General features: G+C 41.8%; 2 protein-coding genes across 3 annotated transcripts in view; one reads left to right on the forward strand and one right to left on the reverse strand.

The window, feature by feature from the left end:
* Positions 1-479, reverse strand: part of LOC120556187 (multiple epidermal growth factor-like domains protein 11) — a 182,714-nt gene extending 182,235 nt beyond the window's left edge. The window contains exon 1 of the mRNA XM_039795619.1: positions 252-479. The gene's annotated coding sequence lies outside the window, so the exon portion shown is untranslated. The remainder of the gene's footprint in view (positions 1-251) is intronic.
* Positions 480-813: 334 nt separating this feature from the next.
* dis3l (DIS3 like exosome 3'-5' exoribonuclease) lies at positions 814-26,389 on the forward strand. Of its 2 annotated transcripts, none has more exons than XM_039794622.1 (18): positions 814-1,056; positions 2,930-3,086; positions 6,348-6,476; positions 9,196-9,331; positions 9,699-9,866; positions 11,273-11,348; positions 11,820-11,999; positions 12,814-12,983; positions 13,309-13,470; positions 15,093-15,340; positions 16,518-16,610; positions 17,010-17,298; positions 19,748-19,983; positions 21,171-21,325; positions 22,400-22,578; positions 22,663-22,808; positions 24,553-24,724; positions 25,940-26,389. In XM_039794622.1, exons 1-18 carry the CDS (start codon positions 927-929, stop codon positions 26,261-26,263), a joined length of 3,150 nt encoding a protein of 1,049 aa, XP_039650556.1. In that variant the 5' UTR covers positions 814-926; the 3' UTR covers positions 26,264-26,389. The 2 variants fall into 2 exon arrangements, with proteins under 2 accessions (XP_039650556.1, XP_039650557.1); XM_039794623.1 differs by having other exon boundaries at positions 2,933-3,086.

Below are 26,389 nucleotides of genomic sequence, written 5' to 3' on the forward strand. Positions count from 1 at the left end.
AAGCTTATCGGGGAGGAAAAGAAAAAAACACACGAAAAGACATTTAGCCAGAACAAACACATGAAAAATAAATACACAAAATGAACATTAGTCAGAATTTACTAAAGTTAGATTATGAATGCAGGAATGTTACACATAACAAATTATTTTTTTTACACTGTTTTAGTCCTACTTTGTAGTTAAGACCTGAAAACCGTCTTCCACCAAGGTCATGGTTAGCATGCTAGCCAAAAAAAAAGTAGGCTACTTACGCGTCCAGCAGAGCAACATGGCCGCCCCTTTCTTTTCGACCACCTGTTGAACTGAAGTCCACTATTCACCGGTGTTGTATCGCTTGTTTTCTCTGCCAACTCCTGAGAGAGCACCTGTCCGTTTGGCTTATTAACGTTAGGGTTTTTGTATCAGTCTACCTTTTATGTCACAAGCTGAAAGTGATTGTAAACTAAATTTAAAGGAGCTGAGCGCGCGGTGATATGTATCCCGACCACCAGAGGCAGTGCTGAGCAACATCTTGGATTTTGTTTTTCATGGGAAATCTCAACACATCCATGCAAATCTCGAGGATTTTCACTTAAATAAATGACTGTTGAATATCAATCAATGAGGGGTAACACAATGGTGATTGAACACATGGCCCACCGATGAAAGTATTGCATTATTTATATATTTGCAGTATGTCACAGTTTTTCTTTATTGTATTGAGAACGCTCGTGACTGCTCATGATTCCTGTACGCCCAACAGTACCTGAACGCAGCAAGGGAAGGACCCGCTTTTTTGCGTCATGACGTCAGCGGGCTTGCCTTCATACGCACTTCCCTGAAGTTGAGCCTGGATGTTTACAAGTGTCGCTTCCCGCGTAGTGATAAACAACAGCTGATTTAACGAGAGCGGCCGGCCTCACATGGCTCTTCCCTGATACCTGAGGATGATTAAGACAGAGAAGATCCTTCACCTGAAGAGCTGCCGCGGGCGGAAGGTCCGTGTGGTCCGGGAGCATTATCTGAGGGAGCAGGTTCCCTGCTTCAGCTCTCTGTGTCAGGCGGACTGTGACAACGGTAAAGGCAGCTCAAAACAAAGGCACAAAAACAGCCTTCTGTTCACTTTCACAATGATCTACCAACCGAATACACACGGTAGCTGAATATTACAGCAAAGAGCGCGAGAATAGACCAGACAGAGTAAACTGAATTCAGTTATTCATAAAACTAGTTCATTTGTTGTTAGATTTTTTTTTAACTGAAATACATAATCATGTATACACCATGGATATAAAACAGTTTGTTGTTTTATATCTATGCATAAACTATAGATATTTTCAATTAGGGGTGGGGGGAAAAATCGATACAGCATAGTATCGCGATATTTTTCGTGGCAATATTGTATCGATACACAGATGCCAAGTATCGATCTTTTATGATATATGTGTTGGTCAGTCTGTCTGCTTGACAATCTGATTTTGCAGCAATAAAATTGAAGTGAGATGAACAAACAGAGAAATGTATCTTTTTAGATAAAACAGATGTTGACAAAATTGTCCTTTGGGGACATAATTTGAAATTGGGAAAAATTTGAAGTTGGAAAAAAGGTAGTACATTGCAATATATCGCAGAATATTGCAATATTTTTAAAATCGCAATAATATCGTATCGTGACATAGGTATCGTGATGATATCGTATCGTGAGGCCTCTGGTGATTTCCATTGCTAGGCAACAGCCTGGCCCATTGTTAACTTCCTGTCAATTGATGTCACATCTGTCACATACACTGCAACAGGAAATCAACTTGGGTCCATTTAAAATGTTTACGTTTATAACTGTGAAATGACCACAGGACTATGTGCCAGGTGTTCTTTAATAGCCATGAAAACTAGGGCTGCAACCAACGATTATATTCATTATCGATTAGTTAAAATCTCAGAAAATGGTGAAAAATCTGGATCCGTGTTTCCCAAAAAGCCCAAGATGACGTCCTCAAATGTCTTGTTTTGTCCACAACTCAAAGATATTCAGAGCTTTACTGTCACAGAGCAGAGAAGACACTTGAACAATATTCACATTTAACCCTCGTCTTCCGGTCGACCGTGTAACTTTTAGTTTTTCTGGCTAAAAATTTAAAATTACGGTAAAAACTTTTTAAACGCTTTGGTCGTCTTTTTCAACACTTTTGTCACTTTCACCCGATGTTTTGGTCAGTTTTATCCTGCTTTTTTGTCACTTAACACAGACACACAGACACACACACACACACACAGACAATAGGGGTGTGCAAAAAAATTGATTCACATTCGTATTGCGATTCAAGCTCTACCGATTCAAAATTGATTAATAGAATTCGAAAAATCGATTCTTATTTTTTGAATAAAAAAATGTTTAAAAAATAATTTAAATTGTATGTCTACTGCAATCACAATCACATGGGAAAAGTAACTACATTTACATACTGTGAATCATTTTTTTAATTGAATTGTTTTTGAATCGAAAATCGATTTTGAATCGAATCTTGAGTCTAAAAATCGATATTGAATCGAATCGTGACATTTTCTGAATCATGCACCCCTAACAGACAAACACAGAGACACAAACACACACACACACACACACACACACACACACACACACACACACACACACACACACACACACACACACACAGACACATTTGTGATATAGAAACTTTTTGAAAATGGGTCAAATTTGACCTGAGGACAACAGGAGGGTTAAGAAGGTGGAATCAGAGAAGTTTTACTTGTCTTTTTAAAATGTACTCAAACCAATTAATCATTATCAAAATAGTTGGCAATTAATTTAATAGTTGAGAACTAATCGATTTAATCTGCGGGTATCTAGACTTATCTTTGTGTTGAAGTGAATCACTGTACCAGCCATATGGCCATGGAAATGACCAGTTTTCCCTGCTTCCATCCCCAGCAGATGGCAAGGTGCTGCCAGGAGATTTGACCCACTACGTGGTTCCTGATGTCGGAGTGGTGGTGGACTATCTGGAGATCTTGGAGTTCAGAGAGCTGCAGGGCGTCGTCTTCACCCAGACTGCCTGCCAGGCCGTGCAGCACAGCAAAGGACGCAGGTACACGCACACCAGGTTCAAGTTCAATATTTTATTGCCATGTCAACACAGTTGATTGGAATTTGTCTTGGTGTTAGTCAGGTTAAAAAAGGCAATACATACATAGGAACATACAGTACATAAAAGACAATCACATAGACAATCATTCAAACCAGTACAAAGCTGTAAAGACCTTGTGCTGTTGCAACTTCCCATAAAGTGTAAAGTCTTGTGCAGTCTATAAAGTGCATTTGAATAAGGTGCATTTAGTACAGGTTTACTCTGCAAGGTGCCTGAGCATTAAAGGTCCCATGACATGGATGCTTTTATATAGGCCTTAGTGGTCCCCTAACCCTGTATCTGAAGTCTTTTATATAGGCCTTAATGGTCCCCTAATACTGTATCTGAAGTCTCTTTTATATAGACCTTAGTGGTCCCCTAATACTGTATCTGAAGTCTCTTTTATATAGACCTTAGTGGTCCCCTAATACTGTATCTGAAGTCTCTTTTATATAGGCCTTAATGGTCCCCTAATACTGTATCTGAAGTCTTTTATATAGGCCTTAATGGTCCCCTAATACTGTATCTGAAGTCTCTTTTATATAGGCCTTAATGGTCCCCTAATACTGTATCTGAAGTCTCTTTTATATAGGCCTTAATGGTCCCCTAATACTGTATCTGAAGTCTCTTTTATATAGACCTTAGTGGTCCCCTAATACTGTATCTGAAGTCTCTTTTATATAGGCCTTAATGGTCCCCTAATACTGTATCTGAAGTCTCTTTTATATAGGCCTTAATGGTCCCCTAATACTGTATCTGAAGTCTCTTTTATATAGGCCTTAATGGTCCCCTAATACTGTATCTGAAGTCTCTTTTATATAGACCTTAGTGGTCCCCTAATACTGTATCTGAAGTCTCTTTTATATAGACCTTAGTGGTCCCCTAATACTGTATCTGAAGTCTCTTTTATATAGACCTTAATGGTCCCCTAATACTGTATCTGAAGTCTCTTTCACAAAATGCAGCCTTGGTGCAGAATTACAGCCACTAGAGCCAGTCCCACAATGAGCTTTCCTTAGGATGTACCATTTCTGTGTCTGTAGCTATTGAGGAGGAGAGGGGGGGCAAGGTGGAGGGTGGGGGTGTGGCTCGTTTGAAAGCCATGATGTCTCTCTCTCTCTCATGGGTGGGCCAAATTCTCTGGGCGGGCAAAGCAGAGAAAGGGGAGGTAACCTTGCTCCTTATGACCTCATAAGGAGAAGATTCCTGATTGGTCCATCTGAGCTTTCATTTTCTCAAAGGCAGAGCAGGATACCCAGGGCTCGGTTTACACCTATCACCATTTCTAGCCACTGGGGGACCATAGGCAGGCTGGGGGACTCATATTAATGTTAAAAAACCTCATAAAGTGAAATTGTCATGCCATGGGACCTTTAAGGAACCTGATAGTGGCAGGGTAAGTACTGTTACAAAAGCGGGATGTTCTGCCCCTGAGACTTTGAACAGCTGAACAGCTTTATCGTGCAATTGAGATTTGTTAATCCGTGCTAAAGTCATCTAGAGCAGAGACTGTTTAGAACCGAGGCGCCCCAGCTCCTTTTTCCTGTATCTGTGTCCCGTGGGCTCCACCACTGCCACGCCTCTTTAGGAGACAGGAAGTGTGTACCGTTTCATCGCGGGGGCGCTGCTTGAAATGTCTTTAGTATAGAGGATCTTTGTTTAGAGCTGCAAAAATTATTCACTCAATGGATTAGTTGCCAACTATTAAATTAATCAACTTTTTTTGAGTCATTTTTTTATGAAAAGAGTAACTACATTCTCTGATTCCAGCGTGTTAAATGTGAATATTGTTCTAGTGTCTTCTCTCCTCTGGGACGGTAAACTGAATATCTTTGAGTTGTGGACAAAACAAGACATTTGAGGACGTCATCTTGGGCTGTTTGGGAAACACTGATCCACATTTATCACCATTTTCTGACATTTTATAGACCCAACAACTGATCCATTAATCGAGAAAATAATCGCCAGATTGATCAACAATGAAAATAATCGTTAGTTGCAGCCCTAAAGTCGTCATGATGACTCCTCTTGGCCTTGCACTTAGTTGTATATTATCGTATGTCAAAACAAGCGTACTGGTGGTGGTCAGGCTTATTATTCCACCAGCAAACACAGGCATTTCAGCCTCAGGCACCCTGAAAGCAACAGGACGGCTCCTATCTTCAACAACTTTTTAATTCCTGAGGCCGCTTTTGAATTACGCCTCTAATGACAACCCACCTGCCCAAGTTGTGTGTTTTTTTTTGTGTGTGTGTGTGTGTGTGTGTGTGTGTGTGTGTGTGTGTGTGTGTGTGTGTGTGTGTGTGTGTGTGTGTGTGTGTGTGTGTGTGTGTGTGTGTGTGTGTGTGTGTGTGTGTGTGTGTGTGTGTGTGTGTGTGTGGAGAGCGTGTAGGGGGTCAAGCTCGTTATATCAAAGCTCTGCAGACAAAGCAACGGGAGATGCAGCCTGTGACTTTAAATGCGTCTCCCACACAAACACGCAGGAGTGCCTTTTGACAGCCATTTTTTAAATAAGGAGTCCCGCGTGACCTCGGGTTTTCTTTTTTTTATCATCATTAATATGATGAGGCTTCACTTTTGATAAAGTTAGCTGGTAGAGCATATTCTGATGCCATACTGTGTCAGTAATTTCAGTTCACTTCGACCCACAGGGAGGCGTGTGTGCGTGTGTGTGTGCGCGCATATGTGTCTGTGTGTGTGTGTGTCTGTGCGTGTGTGCGTGCGTGCGTGTGTCTGTGTGTGTGTGTGCATGTGGCTGTATGTGTGTGTGTGTGTTGTTGTGTTTGTGTTTTTGTGTGTGTGTGTGTGTGTGTGTGTGTGCGTGCGTGCGTGTGTGTGTGTGTGTGTGTGTGCGTAATGACCTTTTCAGTTTCTTTGCAACTCTGCTAATAGGAAGATACAGTAAAGCGCATCATATATGCTTGTCTTATAGATAAAATGAAACATTCCTAGTGCACATCACCACTGTGAGACAAAAAGCTAATAACAAGGAACACACTTCACATTTTCCTGCTTACGTTTCTTCTCCCAAATGAAAAAGTCTGCAGACAGAAAGTGAGATTTCCATGTCTTTTTTTTTTTTGTGATTACGAATGCTAATTTAGATTTTCTTTTCTGACCGATAGCAGACCCTCTTTGACCCACCAGTAGTGTTGTAGTTTGTGCTCCTATGATTTGGAGCTCAAGAGTGTTGTCTTCAAAATTGTGGGTGTGTCTGTGCAGGCAGTACAACCGTCTGCGAAACCTGCTCAAGGACCCTCGACACGACTGCGTGCTGTTTGCCAATGAATTTCAAGAGTATTCGTATTGTCCTCGAGAGAAGGGGGAGAGCCAGGAGAAGTGGCAGACCAGGTCAGTGCTCTTTACCTTCCCAAATACTTTACTGAATCTCAGGGGTGTTAAGTTTCTTTAGCCCGCATCCTAATTTTGTGTCCTGTCTGGCACATTAAAATAACCGCTGTACTTAAAATTGGTCAAAATAAAATACACTCTGCAGGGAAGCAAGTCCAAGTTTTATGAGGTATGGGGTCCTTTTTTACGTTATTTGATAACTTGAAAAATATAAAAGACCGGGATGACCAATCTTAGAAAATAGGTTAGTACTGGTTTAGTATTCTCCATCTGTGACAGGATGATGACTTTGGGTGTAGCTCTTTCTTTCTTTTTTCCTTTTTTTTTATGGATAAGGTGTACTATATAATTTTTGTCTTTGTTTAATGATTTAAAATTATTTTTTTCATTTTTTTGTAACCACATGAGGATGTTAGGGAGCGTTGGTTGTGGGTTGGGTGGGAATCTATTTTTGTTGTGTAACGTCTGTTAAATACCAATAAAAAGAATCTAAAAAACAGCTGTAGACTACTACATTTGGTAGATGTACACCTTATTTTTTCCGAGTTCCTTGATCCAAATACAGAAAGTCCAGGATCGTGTTGCTCCAGCTACTGTATAAAGTTAAGTTCTCAGGAACCAATAGCTAGTTTCATTACTTCCCGTTTGGACTACTGCAATGGAGTCCTGTCTGGGGTCCCCAGCAAAACCCTAGACAGGCACCAGTATGTCTGAAACTCTGCCTCCAGGGGTCCTCACCCACACCAAAACCTGGCAGCACATCACCCCAACCCCCATCCACCTTCATTGGCTCCCAATTAAGTCCAGCATCAAATATAAAATCCTCCTTCTCACCTACAAGTCCCTTCATGCCCTGGCCCCACAGTACCTCTCCGACCTCCTCCATCCATACACCCCACCCCGAAACCTCAAACGGTGGCCTGCTCTCCATTCCCCACACCAGACTCTGTACCTTTGGAGACCGAGCCTTTAGTGTTGCAGCCCCATCCCTCTGAAACACCCTCCCTGCAGATATCCGAAATACTACATCCCTGGACATTTTAAAAAACTCCTTGTTTACCACAGCCTACAACCTCCTGTAGTATAGCCACTGTAATAATGAGCTACAGTATTCTTGAACTTTGTGAGAACTGTGTCGATTGATATTTTAAAATTGTCGGTTTGTATTTGTTCCGTTGGGTCCTTCAGCAGATTTTAAATGGAAGTTTAAAAGTGCAGTTTAGTAATAAGTATAAACCCTGAATTTAGCTCCGCTTCAGTTCAACAGGTGCAACAGGCTCCTGGTGCTGAATCATGTGGCACTAAGGGCCCTCCTACTGGCTCAGCTGTCAATCAAACCTTTACAGAGGCTCGCCTCCTGGGGCTTTATTTCTTTATTTCTAAAGATGTTTTTCCTTTACTTCAGGTAGAAAATAGCTATAATAACAAAGAGTGCGAGCACTTGTGACCTTTTTATAGACTGCATTTGTCTGCACGTCTGTTTGTGTCAAGATGTAGAGCACATCTCTCCTGGAGATTTGAGTGAACAAGCCACAACATTTCATATGTTTTCTTTCATTTAGAAACAATCTTATTTAGAAATTTGTAGGGCTGTCCTCTCTTAGCCAATTAGTCGACTAATCGCTTGTTTCGGTCTTAGTCGACATAAGATTTCTTTAGGCGTTTAGTCATTTAAATATGCTTCTTTCATGCTAAATGACTTATTTCCAAATGAGTTATGAGCACATTTTTGGTAAACACAGGATCTAAAGTGGTTCTTTTGAATGATTCTTTGTGGAGAAACTTTTTTCGCAAACTGTTTTACAGATCTGTCAATTAAATCAACTAATAGATTAGTCTGCAAAATCATGCGAGTGTTAGTTAACTAAGAATCTCTTTAGTCGAGGGCAGCCCTAGAGATGTTGTGCTCTGCCAAAGGTCCGATTGACGGAAGGCTCAGACGATCAGATGGGTGCGTGCTGATGCTTTGATTTATTTGTATGCAGAAAGTCAGACCAGTGGACAAAATCCCCAAATGTTCAGACTAAAAATGATTTCAAACTACGCAAATGAAATATTTGTGACGGTTTTGCAAGCTCATGTTTGGTGTTTTCACCCAATTACCAAACATATTCTACATGTTCAGGTCATTTCAGCACAACTGTGGTAGCTGCTGCATCCCCAACAGGGAAGATGAAAAGGCTCCCCAGCTACAAGCTCCCTGTTTGAGCAGAACTTTACCTCTCATACAGAAGGAAGAGATAACTACACAGTAAAAGTTCTGCTCACCTCCATGATTTCTGTTATGATAAAGATTGAATGTGGTCCTGGTGTTGTACATTCTGGCTGGAGGTGCATACTGCTGCCATGAAATGAGTTTATTGCATAAACAAGACAGTAAACAGAGCTGTAAATGTTTTTCTTTATAATGTTGAACCACCATTGTTACAGGTAGTGTTCATGTATATGTTAGAGAAACTAAATACAGAAAAAATCAAAATTTAAGGCTTTAACAGGCAAGCTGTCCGCATGCATACTTGTGAATTAACTGTGTGTCTGCGTGTGTCTATGTGTCTGCGTGTGTGTGTGGGTGGTTGTGTCTGTGTGTGTGTGTGTGTGTGTGTGTGTGTGTGTCTGTGTGTGTGTGTGTGCGCGCATGTGTCTGCATGTGTCTGCGTGTGTCTGTGTGTCTGTGTGTGGTTGTGTGGGGGGGGGGCTGTGTGTGGCTGTGTGTGTGTAGGTGTGTGTACTCTGCAGCAGTATGGTACTATAACCACCTGGCAGGTATGGTGGATGTAGTGATGATCACAGAGGACCAGGACACCGTGGCTCAGTACAGCAGCCTCCACTCTGGAGTGTACGTCATCTCCGTCCAGGTACGTTACTAGGGTGGGGGGGGGGGTCGATAAGGCATATATCGCGATAGTTATGTGGCAATAACATATATATACACGGACACCAAGTATCGATCTTTATTATATAAATTGCACATGAGAATTTAACTTTTTGGTACTAGAATAATTAAAGAAACAATAAAATTGAAGTGAGATAAACAAACAGAGAAATTCATCTTTTTTGATAAAACAGAAAGTCTTCTTTTGGAGACATAATTTGAAGTTGGAAAAAAGGTAATAAATTGCAATATGTTTAAAATCGTGTTGTGACCCTGACCCATAATGCCAGTTATTGTTTTATCTGTTCCTGACTTTTTTTTCCCCTTGTGTGGCCCTTTTATTTTGACAGGATTATTTACAGGACTTCTGGCCCCAGGTGCAGGCAGCCAATGAGCTGTACAGCTCCATTTCCCAGGCGCTACAAGAGAAGGAGAGCGAGGGCACGGAGAGGGAGTTTACGGAACACCTGCCCGCTGAGGTCCTGGAGGCTGGAATCAAGTCTGGGCGGTACATTCAGGTACAGCGCAAGTCCACCTACCTGGTTTAGATCTAGCAGGTCTTTCCATAGAACAGAAGTTACTGGTGGACAAGAAATGAACAAAACTGTTTCTGGACAAACACAAAATATCCTGTAAATGTGCAAACTTTTGCCTGGATTTGCTTTACAGGTAACCGCGCCAATGAAAGAGAGAGATTTGGAACTCACTTAAATTGGCTAATTAAACAATTGGCACAAGTATTATCAGTGGCAATGGTAAATGTATTATACATTTTAGCGTCAAGGAGATAGTAAAAGAAAGGAGAAAAGTAGTTTTAACCTCCAAAATGCCCTTTTTTTTTTTCTTAACGTTCTGGTAGATAGATTTACACTGGGTAAACCTGTAGGCTTTTCTATCCTGCTTCCATTACAATTTTGCGGGGACCAATCACAAACTGGCTTATCCACCTGGCGCGCTATTGGCGGGTTTAACACGATGGCATCCAAATGGCGGCCACCGAAGCGCAGCAACCCGTTGATGCCGCTGTCACTGCTACCGATCTACGATGCTACGATCACCCTGATCGTTGGTCTGATTGGTTGAAGGACTGTCCAATTGCGTACAGAGTCATTAGAACTATGTCTGTTGATCACACCCGTCTTGTGCAGTAGAAAATACAGAGCAGACTCCCCAGACTAATGTTCATCGATTGTTAATGTTCCTAAAATCTAAGTATGCCCCCTCTTAGTCGATTAGTCGACTAATCAGTTGTTTTTAGTCTTGCAGCCAAAATACACCAGGCGTGAAAGCGCAGCTATTTTTATCTCGCCGCCCATGTTATCCAATCTGTCCGTTCATACCGGGAGCGTAGCGGCCGCGTCGGCCAGCGCGCTGCAGCAATGATTTCGGCATCTCCTCCATTTCTTGCGCGAGACGCGAGCGTATGTGTCAAGCCAGGCAGGTAATCACATACAGGAAGACCACAACGCAGCCAGATACTATAATAAATAAAACACATTCAAAATAAAGGTTCATGGTGATTTTGGCTGTCTTGACTTCTCACAGCGAGACACACGATCAGGCACATGGAGAGAGAGATCGCTTTGTGACCGCTCAAAGAAATACGCGTCCAGTATGAATGGCCAGGCGCACGATCAGGCACGTATCTACGCTACGTGTCCGGTGTGTTCCAGCTGTTAGTCGACTAAGATTTCTTTAGTCGATTAGTCATGTTTTCTATGCTTTTTCATGCTGAATGAATTATTTCCAAGAAAACATTATACACATCTCGGGTAAACACAAGATTCTTTATGGGAAAAAACTCAGTTTTACAGATCTGTCAATTAGTCGGCAAAATCGCGAGTGTTAGTCACTAAGAATTTCTTTTGCTGAGGTCAGCCCTACTAAAATCCAAATAAATCTCATCTTTCTTTCTCTTCATCAGGGTACTCTGAATGTCAGCAAGCACCGGCACAGTGAAGCTTCAATCATGACGGAGGGTTTGTCCAACAAGAACAAAGGTGCAAAACTACAGCACCCATACAGCACCCATACAGCACCCATACAGCACTGAGCACCGGCAGTCAGTCACTACAAACACACATTCCCAGTGACTGGATTGGTCTGCTCTCTTTTAAACATTATCATTCGTTCATTCATTCAACCTTTTATTTATACCCGGGAGATCATTGAGGGGCTCGCCTCTTTTTACATTGATATCGAGTCAGTTACAAAGACAAAGAAAGAAAAAACACAACAACACATAAGAAGCAATACCATCATAAAAATAATAGAAAACTACTCACTTTGAGATTTGGAAAAATTATTTGATAGATGAATTAGGATGGGTAAGAAAATGAACTTCTGTGAAGCAGTAACAAGTAGAGGTTTGGAGTTTTAAAATCAGATTTCTAAAATGTCCCAAAATGTCCCTTTCCTTTCCCCTTCCCTTGTTTCTTTGTCCGTCTCACCTTTTCCCTCGACGGGCCCAGATCTGAGTTGGGGCGTGTTGGTGTGCGGTGGAAAGAATCGTAACCGAGCCGTGCACGGCGACGTGGTCGTGGTGGAGCTGTTGCCGAAGAGCGAGTGGAGAGGAAAGGACACGGCCCTGACTGAGGCTCAGGGGGAGGACAAGAGCGGAGAGGAAGCCGACAGTAAACCCATGCCGACAGGTGGGTCTGTTTTAGGGCTGTGCAGTTAATCGTAATGTAATCGTGATTATGATTTTGGCTCCCAATGATCACAAAAACAGAATAATTGAGAAACTATTATTTAGCTCATTATGTTTTGCAAGTAAACTCTTATTTTCTCTTGTGTTCTGAATGAAAAAATAAAGTTTCAATAGGAAAAGTATTAAGGCATAAATTAAAAAGTTGTGTTTTTTTACTGTTGATTTAACTTTTTCAACTTTTTTTAAGTTCAATAATTGCAACACCTTTCCAGAAGTCAACGACTAATCGTGTTAAATTATTAGTGATTTCAATATTGACCGAAATAATCGTGATTGTATTTTTTTTCCATAATCGAGCAGCCCTAGTCTGTAAATCATGACTGAACGCAGTAACTCCACTAACTCTGCTGGGATGTTTTTTGTCCGGTGTGTTTTTCTGTTAGTGTACAGGATACCTCAAAAACCAGTGAACAGATTTCACTCAAATTTAGAGTTAAGTCAAGGCAGTTAAGTTATTCTAGTTTTTGGTTTAGTTGACCAGTTTGCCCACCTATCTACAGCCAGGGCAGACCGTGATAAGCCCTATTTCAACAAACGGTGGCTTATTCCTTTAAGGTAATTTACTGTAAGAGTAGGCATTGTTTAGATTAATTTATTAAGATAACCATTTTTAAGATCATTTTAGGCAAGGTAGTCACACTATGACATTGTAATATTGGCAAATGTCTGTAAAATAAAGTATATTTTAGACACTTCAATATACATTATATTATAACTTGAGTGTCTCTACTGATGTCTGATATTAAAATCCACAGGCCGTGTTGTGGGGATCCTGCAGAGGAATTGGAGGGACTATGTGGTAACTTTTCCGCCCAGGGAGGGGCCTCAGCCCCAGAGCAGGAATTCCCAGCGCATCCTGGCCGTGCCCTGGGACCGTCGCATCCCCAAGATCCGCATCAGTACTCAGCAAGCCGATGCTCTGCAGGTCTGCTTTGCCTTCACGGGGCTGCTGATTAATTTACTCAGTCAGAAACTTGCGTGATTAGTTTGATACGTGATATTTTTATTATTTCAGTTTTAGTTTAGTCAGTGAATTGTTTTTTTCCTTTTAAGAATAAACAAAAGAAAAAGAAAAGTTAATGTATGTGTCCCTGCAGTCTACTGAAATTTTAAATGTTTGAAATCTCCATAGACCGAGATTTCTAAAAGCTGATTTCAAACATTTCAAATCAGTTAGACATAAGGGTGAATGAGGAAATGTATAAAACCTCTCATGTTGTGTATGTTGTCCCTTGTCTTCTCCCACCCAGGACCACAGAGTGGTGGTGCGCATTGATTCATGGGAGAGCACGTCGCAGTATCCCAACGGCCACAGTGTGCGGGTGCTGGGTCGGGCTGGAGAGCTGGAGACGGAGGTCCAGACCATCCTCATAGAGAACTGCATCCACGTGCCTCCCTTCTCAGACGCACAGGTCAGACAGGAAGCTTCATGACATTGAACCACACTCACATCTTACAAACACTCATTGAATTTAAAGCTGTAGTGCGTAGTTTCTCTCTCCCCCATGAGGAATTCTAAGTAATGACAACTAAACTGTCGGCGTGATACAAGCCTTCCACCCCACCCTCCACGCAATTGCTAGTAGCCAAGGAGGACACGGAGGATTAAAAAAACATGATGGACATGATGGAAAATCTGTCATACTGAGAAAGTCATACTGAGAAATCCAGAGAGAGTTGTGTGGAGCTGATAGTCTTAATTAGCTTTGTAGCAACTCATTTGGCAATGGCTTGAAAGTTAACGGACCTTCCTTAATATCAAAAAATTACGCACTTAAGCTTTAAAGCTGTGTTAAGGGATTTTCATTTGGCCACTTCAAAAATCGGGGTCAACGTAAGCCTGTAGAGCCCCTCACCCTGCCCTCTCTTTATGTTGCCGTTCTCAAAATCCCTTTGCTAAGGGAAATTACAATAGCCTTGCGTAGTCCGAAGAAAACAAACAAACAGACACAGCGTAGCTTACCGGCTGGTATCATGCATCTACAGTAAAGACACAGGGTAACGATAGCTTACCGGTAGCCTGCAGCTGCACTTTTCCAGACAACATAGCCACTGCTGCCGGAGTCTGAGATAACGGAGAAACAATAGAACTGGAAAATCTTCCTGCTTCCCTGAAGTCACCGTGTGGCAACATTAAGTCTTCCCTGTCAGTGAGTTAAGCATGTGGGCTCCGACGGGACTCCATGGTGGGTTCATGTGCACCTCGTAAGTTCAATTGCACTTTGTAAACTCCAAGAAAACGAAAACTGTTGTTGAATAAAAACCTCTAACGTGCTGATGGTGTTGGCTCGCTGAACATCCGATGTGGTGTGCGCATTTAAACACAGGATCCAGTGGTGCCGTTCCAACAGTTTATTGTCGTCAATGCAGAGAAATGGTTTACACTTGGTTGCGGATGGATGATAGATCATTTTGTCTAAACAAATGAATATTTAAAGAAAATGTCACAGATCTGAGTAGCAATAAACAATCAATAATAACAAAGTAATCATTAATGCATCCACAATCTGCACTTAATTTTCTTTTTACTGAAACAGGATTGAACTCTGCAATCTAGCATAAACAAAACAATTTATCAAACTTTCAGGCTAGACAGCGTGATAATGACGACTCTACAAGGGAAAATGTCCATTAAACTCACATCAGTCGTCTCTGCCTGGTGTGGTTTGGTTTGGAGGGAAAAGAGAGTCCCAGGCCTGAAGAGTGGAGTTATATAACCTTGGAAAGGGGAGTGGTTTTAGTCCTGATTGATAGTCCATGCAATGATGCAGCTGAGGTAGAGACTTGATATTTAACAGTTGTGGTAAAGTACCCTTCTTCTTATTGTGGCATTGTCGTCACTGCTCAAAAGAAAATGTTTAAATCAAAAATTGAATCGAATCGTGACCTTAAAATCAAAAAGTCAAAATTGAACCGTGGATTTGGAGAATCGTGACACCCGTAACTCCTACGTGTCCCTTCACTTTGGTCGAAGTGATGCACAGCTGCTGACCTTATATAACTGTGTGTCTTCTGTCTGTGACTGTGTCCTCAGCTGAGAGAGATGCCGGTCAACTCTCCAGAAAGGCCGTGGAGGATGGATCCTGCCCAGGTGGCAGAGCGGCGGGACCTCAGGGAGAGCCACCTGGTCTTCAGCATCGACCCGCGGGGCTGCGAAGACGTAGACGACACGCTGTCGGTGCGCAGCCTCCCAGGCGGGGAGCTGGAGCTCGGCGTCCACATCGCTGATGTCACCCACTTTGTCACCGAGGGCTCACTCACTGACCTGGAGGCACGGTCAAGGTAAGGAAACCAGAGGTTGATGCAAAGACTGTATAGGTAAAGCTAAAACATCTGAAGCGCCCCCTGTTGGCTGGCTGTAGTATAGGTCATAACCCCCCCCCCTTCATGTTACCAGATGGGACAAACTAAAAAAATCAAGGTACATTCTAGGTAGTTCTGACAACGCTGATGTTTGTTCAAGTGATAATTTTTCCGATAAGTTTGGTTTTAGTTATTTGACGCTATACAAACGTGGTGAAACGTCATGATTGACAGCTGTAATTCAGTCGCGATTGGTCGAGCGGGGGTATGGGCAGCGCCTGTATCCGGGATAGTTTGGCTTCACTTTATTTTATACAGTGTATGTAAGGAACCAGTTGGATTATAGTGTAGGTATGATATGGAAGAATTTTTTAAGGCAACTGTCAGAAGTACAAAGAGGCCAGAAAGTTGCTGCCTGAATGTCTGCTGCAAGAGACATAACAACACACCGATAAAAAGCAACAGTAATTACAAACAGTGACTTACAGGCACAACAGTGAAAAGGGTTCAATGTGCTGCTAAATCAGGCGTTTCTCAGAACAAGGACACTACAAAGGGGGAAAAGGGACTGGAGCACATTGATTCATTTAAAGTCTTTCATAATTTCAACATTGCAACACTACTGCGTCTTCATCAGAGTAAAGATTAATGAATTTGAAAAAAAAATGGACAAAAGAACTTTTTGCGCTATTCAGGGCAGCAAATCAATCGGTGTACTCCAGTCCTTTTTTACCTGTGAGTGTCTCTTTATGTTGTGGTTTTTATGTTGTTTTATTTCTCTCCGTTTGGCCTTTGTACTTTTATAATATGGTGTTTTATTCACACCCATGAAGCTAGAGAAATAAAGTTTACTTCTTTACATTTTATAGTTGTTATTTTTGTGTGGTTTTAAACTTGAGAAGCGTTATCAATAATTATTGATGGGATAAGTGGTCCCAGCTTTGGTAATAAAGGCCGTAATGAAAATGATAGAGAGGAGGTAGAAAAACCAGGCGACCAAACTCTGAATATTTAGCTACACCCGAGGAAGTTATTTATTTATTTATTTATTTATTTATTTTTACACAATTCCTCTTTTTAAACTGTGGCTACTGGTTGGAAAGATGATACAAATGCCGTTCCCTTGACTTTATTCTTCTTCTGTGTCTCTTCTAAGGGCTACGACGTACTACCTGGCAGACCGCAGGTACGACATGCTGCCAGCTGTTCTCAGTGCAGACCTCTGCTCTCTGCTCGGAGGAGTCGACAGGTCAGTGAACGCCACGTCTCTACATTTTGTTTCGGGAAGGTGTTTAGTTAATATGTGTAGGGAATTATGTCTAAAATAAGGCCCTAAGGCCTGTCAAATCTGACTCCAATTTATGAATTCCCACGCCTGCTTACATCGGACTTCAGTTTACCAGAACACAACCTCCGCAGGGTTGTATGACAACAGTGTTATCTGAGTGCATATTATTGTGTTGTTTTATCTGTTTGTTGGGGTTGTTTTTTTTGTATGTCTTGTCTGTTTTGTCTTTTTGTGAAGGATTTGAAATATGAGGAATGAAATGTATGTATGTTATTCTTCAAATTTTTCATGCAAAAAATAAAATAAAAAATACACGCTATCTGTACATTTATATGCATACGTGTCCACTCTCATATCCAGGTATGCGATGAGCGTGCTGTGGGAGCTCGATGCACAAACCCTCGAGGTCAGAAACGTGTGGTACGGCCGCACGCTCATCCGCTCCTCCTACCAGCTGCACTATGAGCTGGCCCAGGCGCTCCTCAACGCAGAGCAGGCTGAGGTACCGGAGCTGGCCGGGCTCGGGTCCGAGGAGAAGGACGCTAAGCTAGCTGAGCTAACCCAGGCTCTAGAGATGCTGACACATGTCGCCAGACATCTCCGGGCGCAGAGGGACAGGGGAGGCGCGCTGGAGCTGGAAGGGGTGGAGGTATGATTGGCTTCTTTGATGTTGTATTAAAGGAGCACTTGTTAAAGATGTGGAACTGTAACGGTTTTCCCATGTCATAATTCCAAGCGACTGCACATAATGACAATAAAACCACATATAGATTAGAAAGAGAAAAAAAAGAGAAGAAAAAAGGTCCAAGGTACTCTTCTTCTGAAAAGAAATTTAAAACTTTATTTAAATGGCTATTTCATATGGAAATCTTGAATTCAAAATAGATCTGGGCATCACCCCACGCGTATCGTTACAAAGCAGCGCTCTTCAGGGTGTTATTATTTAAGTAAAGGCTTTTTAAGTCACTCTTTTGAAGTTGTGTTCCCTTTCCAAAGACCACATTCATGATTTGTTTTGAACTTCTGAGCACGCCAGACTTTTCTTCTTCACATATAGATTAGATTTAGATTTATTGTTAGTTCCCGGAGTCATTACACATAGCAACCTATGGATATACACAACACCTCTATGAATGCATTCATCCTCCCAGCTAAACAGTGTCAGCGAGGCAGATTGTTCAGGGCTGCTGCTGCAGAGGGGGGACAGAACTCCTCCTGAAACGAGCTCTTTCCTCTCTCCACTATCTACGGATAGTTTTAGGCTTCAGTAGAGAACATAAATAAAGAGGCAGTTTGTGTAATATGGCTTTATAAAGAAAGGTTTTCCATTCTGTGGTTGTACAAGGAAGACAAACCAACTTTCTCTTGGAATGGCACATTAAGGCCAGAATGAGCCATTAGTCATTCTAAGCAAAGAGTTCCCTTAACTCCCAGACCATATGTGCCTTTGGTTTGATGACACATGGTACCAATATAGTGGCACTACGTTAAGCATCCAGGCAGCAGATGGGTGTTAATCTCACACAAGATCAGAAAGTAATTTCAGTGGGAATGCTGTAATAAAGTCTGTGTGAATACAGAACACGCCACCGTGAAACTGTTTTCGCATTTTCTTTTATTTTATTTATTTCAGGTTTATTTATCAGGGACAATGAACACTAATATTACATACAAGTAAAATGTGCCAGAATTAGCCTGGAGGTTATTTTACATCTGCTGTCCCTGGACTGGTGGTAAGAGGTCACCCTAAAATGAGATAAAACAATTAAAGCTATCAATAATACATACAGATTTGGCCCTATACAATAACAGTTGATTATGCTAATGCTAAAAGACAACAACATAAAAGCAAGAACAGTTGGGTAAGATCAACACAAGTACACACTCACATACACGTGCACACACACACACACACACACACACACACAGCTGAACTGTCAGACCAGATAACAAACAAGGCACAATAGCATAGACATACATTTAGGTGGACATGCACAAAAACAACATTGCTGGGACATTAACAAGCAACATACTATTTCCCTAACTATACAAAAGTGAAACAGACAGGCAGGCAGAGCCCAAAAAACACAGGCAGACAGAGCAGGAGAGACAAGATGGCAGGACGTTTTAGTGCCTAAACTAATGTTGACAGTGCTGACCACTTGTTAGACACTTCTTTTACTTAAGTTTAAAAGAGGCTTACGTTTTAAAATTTCTAATGTGACTTGAGAGAGTTCCACCCACGAGTAGCCCTAACTGAAAAAGCTGTTTGACTAAATGCACTCCTCCTTAGCTCAATACAGGAGGAGCTAGTCCATGTAAAATTGTGTACAAAAGACAGAGAGATGTGTATATGTAATCATGTTTGTTTTTTTCCCCTACTTAAAAGGTTATATATATATATATATATATATATATATATATATATATATATATATATATATATATATATATATATATATATATAAAATTGGCATTAGACTAGTGCTTTTCATTTCTGATGGTTTGGTCGTTCATCTGTCAAAACAAGATATGAATTCTTCTTCTTTATTTATAAGATGTTCTAATAGGCCTATGTCACGCAACAATTGAAGACCAGAAGAACGTCTCTGAGTGGGGATACGGCTCTTCCGGTTAGCGTTTTACAATGGGGAGCCCGATAAATACTGCTGGACCAAGTCTCTCCGCAACCTGCCTAAAGTCACCTACGACCATGTGGTTCGGATTGTAAATGAACACACTCAAAGTAAAAAAAAAACATTCTGAAAACGGCAAAAAAGGCAAAAGGTACAAGGCCGTGTACAGAAACTATCATAGACTTCAATGGCAGACGCTCGCTCTAGCCGTTAGCCGGGTATGGTAAACGTTTCTATGATAACAGCGAGTTGGACCAATCAGAGACGTTGCTGTTACGCTTAGGATTGTGGGTAGTGTAGTTTTTCTCAATAAGATCGCGGATAAAACCCTTATTTAGACACGTAATACTATATTGAGTTGCGTCGTATTCTATAGGTTGTACAAAATCACCATTATTTATTGAAATAGTATTTTCAAAACCTGTTTTCCTAAAAAAAAGCTGTTTGACCGACCCTCCTCAGGTGCGTGCCCAGCTGGACGAGGAGAGGAACATCACAGCCCTGGTCCCCCGTCTGCCCCTGGAGGTCCACGAGACGGTGGCCGAGTGCATGATCTACGCCAACCACTGGGTGGCGCGCAAGATCCAGGAGGCCTTCCCCCATCAGGCCCTGCTGAGGCGCCACCCGCCGCCACGGCAGGAGTTCTTCAGCCAGCTGGTGGACAGCGCCGCCGCCAGGGGATTCACCATCGACACCAGGTGATTTAGTGAGTGTCCTGTGTGGACGCTGTGTGTTTTCACTCATTCAAAACAAAACTCTGCTCTCTACCACGGACTGTAAAAATAATGGACGAAGCTTCCGGGTCTGAAAGGTGAAGCCGATGCTGAAGCTCCTTAAGGCTGCGTTCTCTCTAACGTCCAGCAGGGGGCGACTCCACTGGCTCCAAAAAGAAGTCTGTTTCTATAGAAGTCTGTGAGACAATGAGCCTACTTCTCACTTGATTTATTACCTCAGTAAACATTTTCATAATGAGTTTATGGTCTCAATCGCTAGTTTCAAGTCTTCTTCAATACAGCATGATGTTCATTTTGTAGATTATGGTCCCATTTATTTTAAAACGGACGTTAAAGCATGGGATGCTTTAGGACCTGTCACTCAGGACAGAGGCTCAGCGATGCTAACACTGGGGACATAATAATAGACCTCAACTTGTTTTTGGGTGTGGTCTGTGTTTTCATCTTAAACTTTGAACCTCTCACTGTGTGTTTTCACTTCATTGAAGTTAATTGGAACATTTTGGTCGCCTAAAAATGTCTTGTTCTGCCAACCAAGCTAGCTAACTACCGCTATCTGGTAACTTAAGGGAAAGTTTGCCGATTTTCTGTACTGCCGTACATGCAGATGAACGGTGGCAGTACCCAGAGGTCTGAGTTTACTCGCCAGTAAATCTCCGTTGGATGACTCGGCTCAGAAGGGTTGAAAATCTGCAACTTTCCCACTTTAGCGTTTAGCTTAGCGCAGCGCCATTGCAACCATAAACAACCCTGGCTTAGCCCGGCCGCATCCTCCTCCCCAGCGCTGCCCTTTTGTCAAAAATCGCCCCATCAGTTTGCAAAATTGGCTCATATTGCCAAACTCAAGGCTTCAAAAACGGCAGTCCGTTAAAAACGGGTGATGTCACGGATGCTACGTCCACTTTTGTAAAGTCTATGGTTTCTACCACTGAAAATGTACAGCTAAACACAGCTTAGAGGCAGAGCTAGTCATGTATATTAAACTGTGTTGCACTCCGTCACACAACAATCACACACGACTGAGATGATTTGTTCATCTATCACACCTTTTTTCCTCACATCATGGTTCGCCACTCCATGACAACAGCAGCTCTCGGCACACACAGCTACGTGAAACCATCGTATTCTAACGGGTAGTTCTGTTCCTCCAGGACCAACAAGGCTTTGGCTGAATCTCTGGACCGAGCTCTGGACCCACAGGACCCGCTGGTGAACAGGCTGCTGAGAATAATGGCCACTACAGCCATGTCACAGGCTCTGTACTTCTCCACTGGGCTTCAGTCCCAAGACCAGTACTACCATTACGGTACTCTAAACAAAACCTTCCCATTATCCTCAGCTTTTATTCTATCATTTAGTGGAACTGCCTTAGCATGTGTCTTCATGTTTTTTTTTTTTTTTTTATGCGAATAGAAGCATATGAATGTATCTAATTTCTATGATTGAATGCAGAAATGTAATAATAATCTTTTTATATAGAGCACTTTTCAAAATCCAAAACGGCAAAATAAAACCGAGCAGTCATAAAAATATCAGGTTTTAAAAAATAAAGACTATTAGATGTGGGGCTGGGTATCGTTCAAAGATTTTCGATACCGCTAGCGATACCGTGACTTTGATACCTGTTCTTGAACAATCTTTTCGGGTTTTTTCCGCTCCTTTACACCTTTCGTCAATCAGTAGATCTTGGTAGAAGCATGCTGCATGCTTACTGGCTCATTGAAGCTGATGACATTTACTCCTTAGGGAAATTTGGATCGAAATGTCGTATTGAATGAAGAGGCATTTTTTCGATAGGATACTAAGGAGGCAATTTGCGCTAATAATAATAATAATACATTTTATTTAAAGGCGCCTTTCTCGGAACTCAAGGACACCGTACAGGGCTCTGTGCCTAAAAAGTATGGAAGTGCAGTACCCAGCCCTAATTAGGTGTATAAAAACCTGTACAGTGAAGGTAAGAATAGTAAAAACCTTTTTAAAAGAAATAAAAGAACGTTCAAAGGAGGTTCAAGCTCAAATAAAATGAGGAAAGGTTCTCTGCTAAAAGTTAGGTGAACACATTAATGAGGTAAACAACGTCCACAGCAGTGTATTTTTCATTTTATTTTAAACCGTAAAAATAGGCAACATTATGCCAGGAAGACAAGTGGGAAAAACAATTTTGACAATTACCATAGACCTATGTTTACTCTATCTCAAGATCCAATCAATATCCAAAATATTAGCCTTTTAGATTTATAATCCCATAAAGTAGGCTACCCCCAAGTACAAACCAAAACCTTTCAATGAAAGTGCAACAATGCAAAGAAAAGTCTTAAGAAGGGACTTTAAAGAAGATTAAAACGTGACGACCTGTGCTGGTGTCCATCTTCCCTAGGTCTGGCTCTGGACCGCTACACACACTTCACCTCGCCCATCCGGCGCTACGCTGACATCGTGGTGCACCGCCTTCTCACCGCCGCCATCAGCATGGACACGCGGGCGGACCCTGGCAGAGCCTTAGCCAGTAACAAAGAACTGGAGGAATTGGCTCATCATATCAACACCAAGAACTGGGTCAGTGCAGTTTGTTGGTTCTGTGATTCACTTCTTAGTTTGACTGTCAGATAAAGTCTTGTGACCTCTGTGCGGCGCTTGCAGGCGTCCCAGCGGGCCCAGAAGTTGTCCACAGAGCTGTTTCAGTGTCTCTACTTCAAAGAACGAGACCCCGAGTCAGACCCGCGCTGTGTGGCGGACGCCGTCATCTACGCCATCCGGGACAACGGCGTGTTGGTGTTCGTCTCAGAGTAAGAAACTACTGACTGAGAGGTTACTGCTTTTCATTTTGTAACCCTTGTGTTGTCTTCCCGTCAACCGTGCGTCTTTTTTTCTGGGTCCAAATTTAAAATGTTTGCCCTTTTTTTGCATTTTCTTAAGATTTTTTCCCGAAATGTTTTGACACTTCAAATGTTATAAAATTGAATAAAACACCCAAATTAGTAGTAGTAGTAGTAGTAGGAGTAGTAGGAGTAGTAGGAGTAGTAGGAGTAGTAGGAGGAGTAGTAGTAGGAGTAGTAGTAGTAGTAGTAGTAGTAGTAGTAGTAGTAGTAGTAGTAGTAGTAGTGAACTGATCATTTATTTTACTTGTGCATGGTTGTAAGGAACCATCCACATTATAATTTTTTGGCAATTTGGTTGGAAGAAAACCAAAATTTTCTGATATAGAAATCTTTTGAAAATGGATCAAATTTGACCCGAAGACAACAGGAGGGTTAAAGCAATTTTTAGTCCGATATTTTCAAAGGTATGAGGATGGTAATATTCTGTATTTTCTTAAGGTCATCAAATTCCACGGAAAGACCAACGCCAGTTAGTTTGTCTCTTGTTTGACTTCCTGTTTGTGGCTCTCAGCTAGAAGACACATGGTTCCTACTTATGACACAAATCTTCATAAATAGCTCGTAAATATATAGTTTCTTCTTTTTAAAAGCTGAATCATTTCCTAAAACAGCTGGACACTTTTAGTTGTCTTAAGATTTTTGGAAACATTCTCAGTTTTTGGCAGAGCTGCCAAATTATTTACAAAATACAGAAGTAATGTAAATTACACTTAAGGTTGAACTGACCTGAGCAGCAAAGATTAATCAATTAGTTGTAAACTATTAAATTAATCACCGACTATTTTTTATAATCAATGAATCGGTTTGAGTCATTTTTGATGAAAGAAAAGTAAAACTTCTCTGGTTCCAGCTTGTTAAATGTGAATATGTTCTAGTGTCTTCTCTCCTCTGGGACAGGAAACTGAATATCTTTGAGTTGGGGACAAAACAAGACATTTGAGGACGTCATGTTGGGCTTTTTGGGAAAAACTGATCCACATTTTTTTACATTTTCTGACGTTTTAAAGAACCAACAACTAATCCATTGACCGAGAACATAATTGACAGATTATTCGACAATGAAAATAATCAGTTGCAGCCCTAAATGACATTTTGAATCTTTGTAATACTGGAAAATATGAACCCTCCTGTTGTCCTCGGGTCAAATTTGACCCATTTTTCAAAATGTTTCTATGTCACAAATTTGGGTTTCTTTCAACCAAATTGTAAAAAAACAACAACAACGTGAATGGTTCCATACAACTAGTAAATTAAATGATCAGTTCACTACTTTCATTGAATTTGGGTTTAGGATTCAATTTTATAGCATTTGAAAAAAAAAATGTATAAAAGAACGTTGACAATTTTTTCAAAAACATCGAAAAAGTGCCAAAAACATCGGGGGAGAAGCAACAAAAGTGTCGAAAAAAATGACCAAAACGTTGACCAAAAAGTTTTAATTATAAAGTTTGACCCAGAAAAACAAAAATGTGCTTGTTGGCCGACGGGAAGACAACACGACGATTAATCTAGTTTACGGTTTAAGTGAAAAGGAAAAGTGACTGTATCTCTTCTAGTGTTGGTTTCTATCCGAGGTCTCGCGCCCAATAAACCGTGACTTAGACGGTGTAGTGGAACATTCCAGCCCTGACTACACCTGTGCTGTCTCCAGGTACGGTGTGAAAGCACCGGTGTACCTGAGGAACCGAGAGGGCCAGGTGGTGACTGCGGGCCGGGACGGCCGCTGCGAGTGGCAGAGCGGCTCGGTGCGGCGACACGCCGACCACATCACCACCGCCTCCAGCTGCGGCACCTCCACCTTCACACTGTTTGACCACATCACTGTGAGTCGCACAACACACAACACGTTTAGTATTTTTAGGACAATAATCTAATATGATTGACTTGAAGTGGAATCATATTGGGAGGATATGATCATATTGTTTTTGTTTACAAAATTCAGCTGTTTGAAGGGTAATTTCTGTGTTTTTCAACCTGGAATCTATTTTCCCATGCATTGGTGTCTAAGTGACTAATGGGAGCAATGTAATGCAATGTAACCCTATTTGGCAAATGCTCACCATCACTTTCCATCCACTAAAAGTGCTGTTTTTGGAAAGGATCCCTACAGAGATAGACATCTTTTTTAAAGTGTAAGATTATTTTTGTTTATCCGAAATCACCGTCGTCAAACCCACCAGACTCCATGTAAATAATCAGGACTTTTAGCGTGTATAGAGCCAGCATATCTCCACCAGACTCCATGTAAATAATCAGGACTTTTAGCGTGTATAGAAACAGCATATCTCCACCAGACTCCATGTAAATAATCAGGACTTTTAGCGTGTATAGAGCCAGCATATCTCCACCAGACTCCATGTAAATAATCAGGACTTTTAGCGTGTATAGAGCCAGCATATCTCCACCAGACTCCATGTAAATAATCAGGACTTTTAGCGTGTATAGAGCCAGCATATTTCCACATGTAAACGGGTGAATTAAGGGTTTAATTCAACCAAACCAGAGTGGTGATTGTTGGAACCGTGGAAAGGCGAACCAAGACGGCTTTTTATAGCTTTATTTTGTCTCTGTTGACTTTCAATGAAGTGTGTTTTACGAGGATAAAATTACTGTTTATTTACATGGGGTCTGGTGGGTTTGGCGAGAGCAATTTCGGGGCTGTTTCATTAAACAAAAAGGATTTTACTATGTTAACAAAAAGTCCATCTCTGTATGGATCCTTTTAATAATGTTGTCAGACACTTAGAATAATAATCTGAGCCTGTCAGTGGCAACAACAGAACTTTTAGTTTGAAGGTGTGCAATAGTCCACTAACATTACATTGTAGCTTGTTTCGCTTGCTTAATGTGTTTTACTTAATGCTGGACCAATTTCAAAGACTGTTGTTCCCATCAGTCACTTGGACACAAAACATACGAAAATATGGTCCAGGTTGAAAAAAACAACAACCAAAGTTACCCTTTTAATGTGTTTTATTTATTTCACTGATAATACCGAGGACATATTGAGACATATTTGACTCCTCTGCTCTCCACAGATTCGTATTTCTGTGCGCTCAACATCTTGCCACGCAGACAGTCTCAACCTGGAGGTCATCAGCAACAAGCCCCACCGCAGCGCCGAGCCCCAGCAGCCCCCCTCGCAGGGCCGCTGCCAGCTGGTCCAGGAGGTGGTGCGCCTGGCCGAGGAGGCGTCCCAGCAGGCTCAGGAGAAGGCGGCCCGGCGGCCCAAACTCTCCAGAGAGGAGAGAGAGTTCAGCCAGAGCAAAACTCCCAATCTGTACTCTCTCCTGGAGGAGATCAGAGAGCTGGCTCTGCTGGACCTTGACATGGCCGCACACGTCTGTGCAACAACAGCATAGAGCGGCTGCAAAGTGGTCAGCCCTATGTTCCCACAGCCCTATGTTCCCACAGCCCTATGGTCCCACAGCCCTATGGTCCCACAGCCCTATGTTCCCACAGCCCTATGGTCCCACAGCCCTATGTTC

Source organism: Perca fluviatilis, chromosome 3 (genome assembly GCF_010015445.1).
Source record: "Perca fluviatilis chromosome 3, GENO_Pfluv_1.0, whole genome shotgun sequence".
NCBI lineage: Eukaryota > Metazoa > Chordata > Actinopteri > Perciformes > Percidae > Perca > Perca fluviatilis.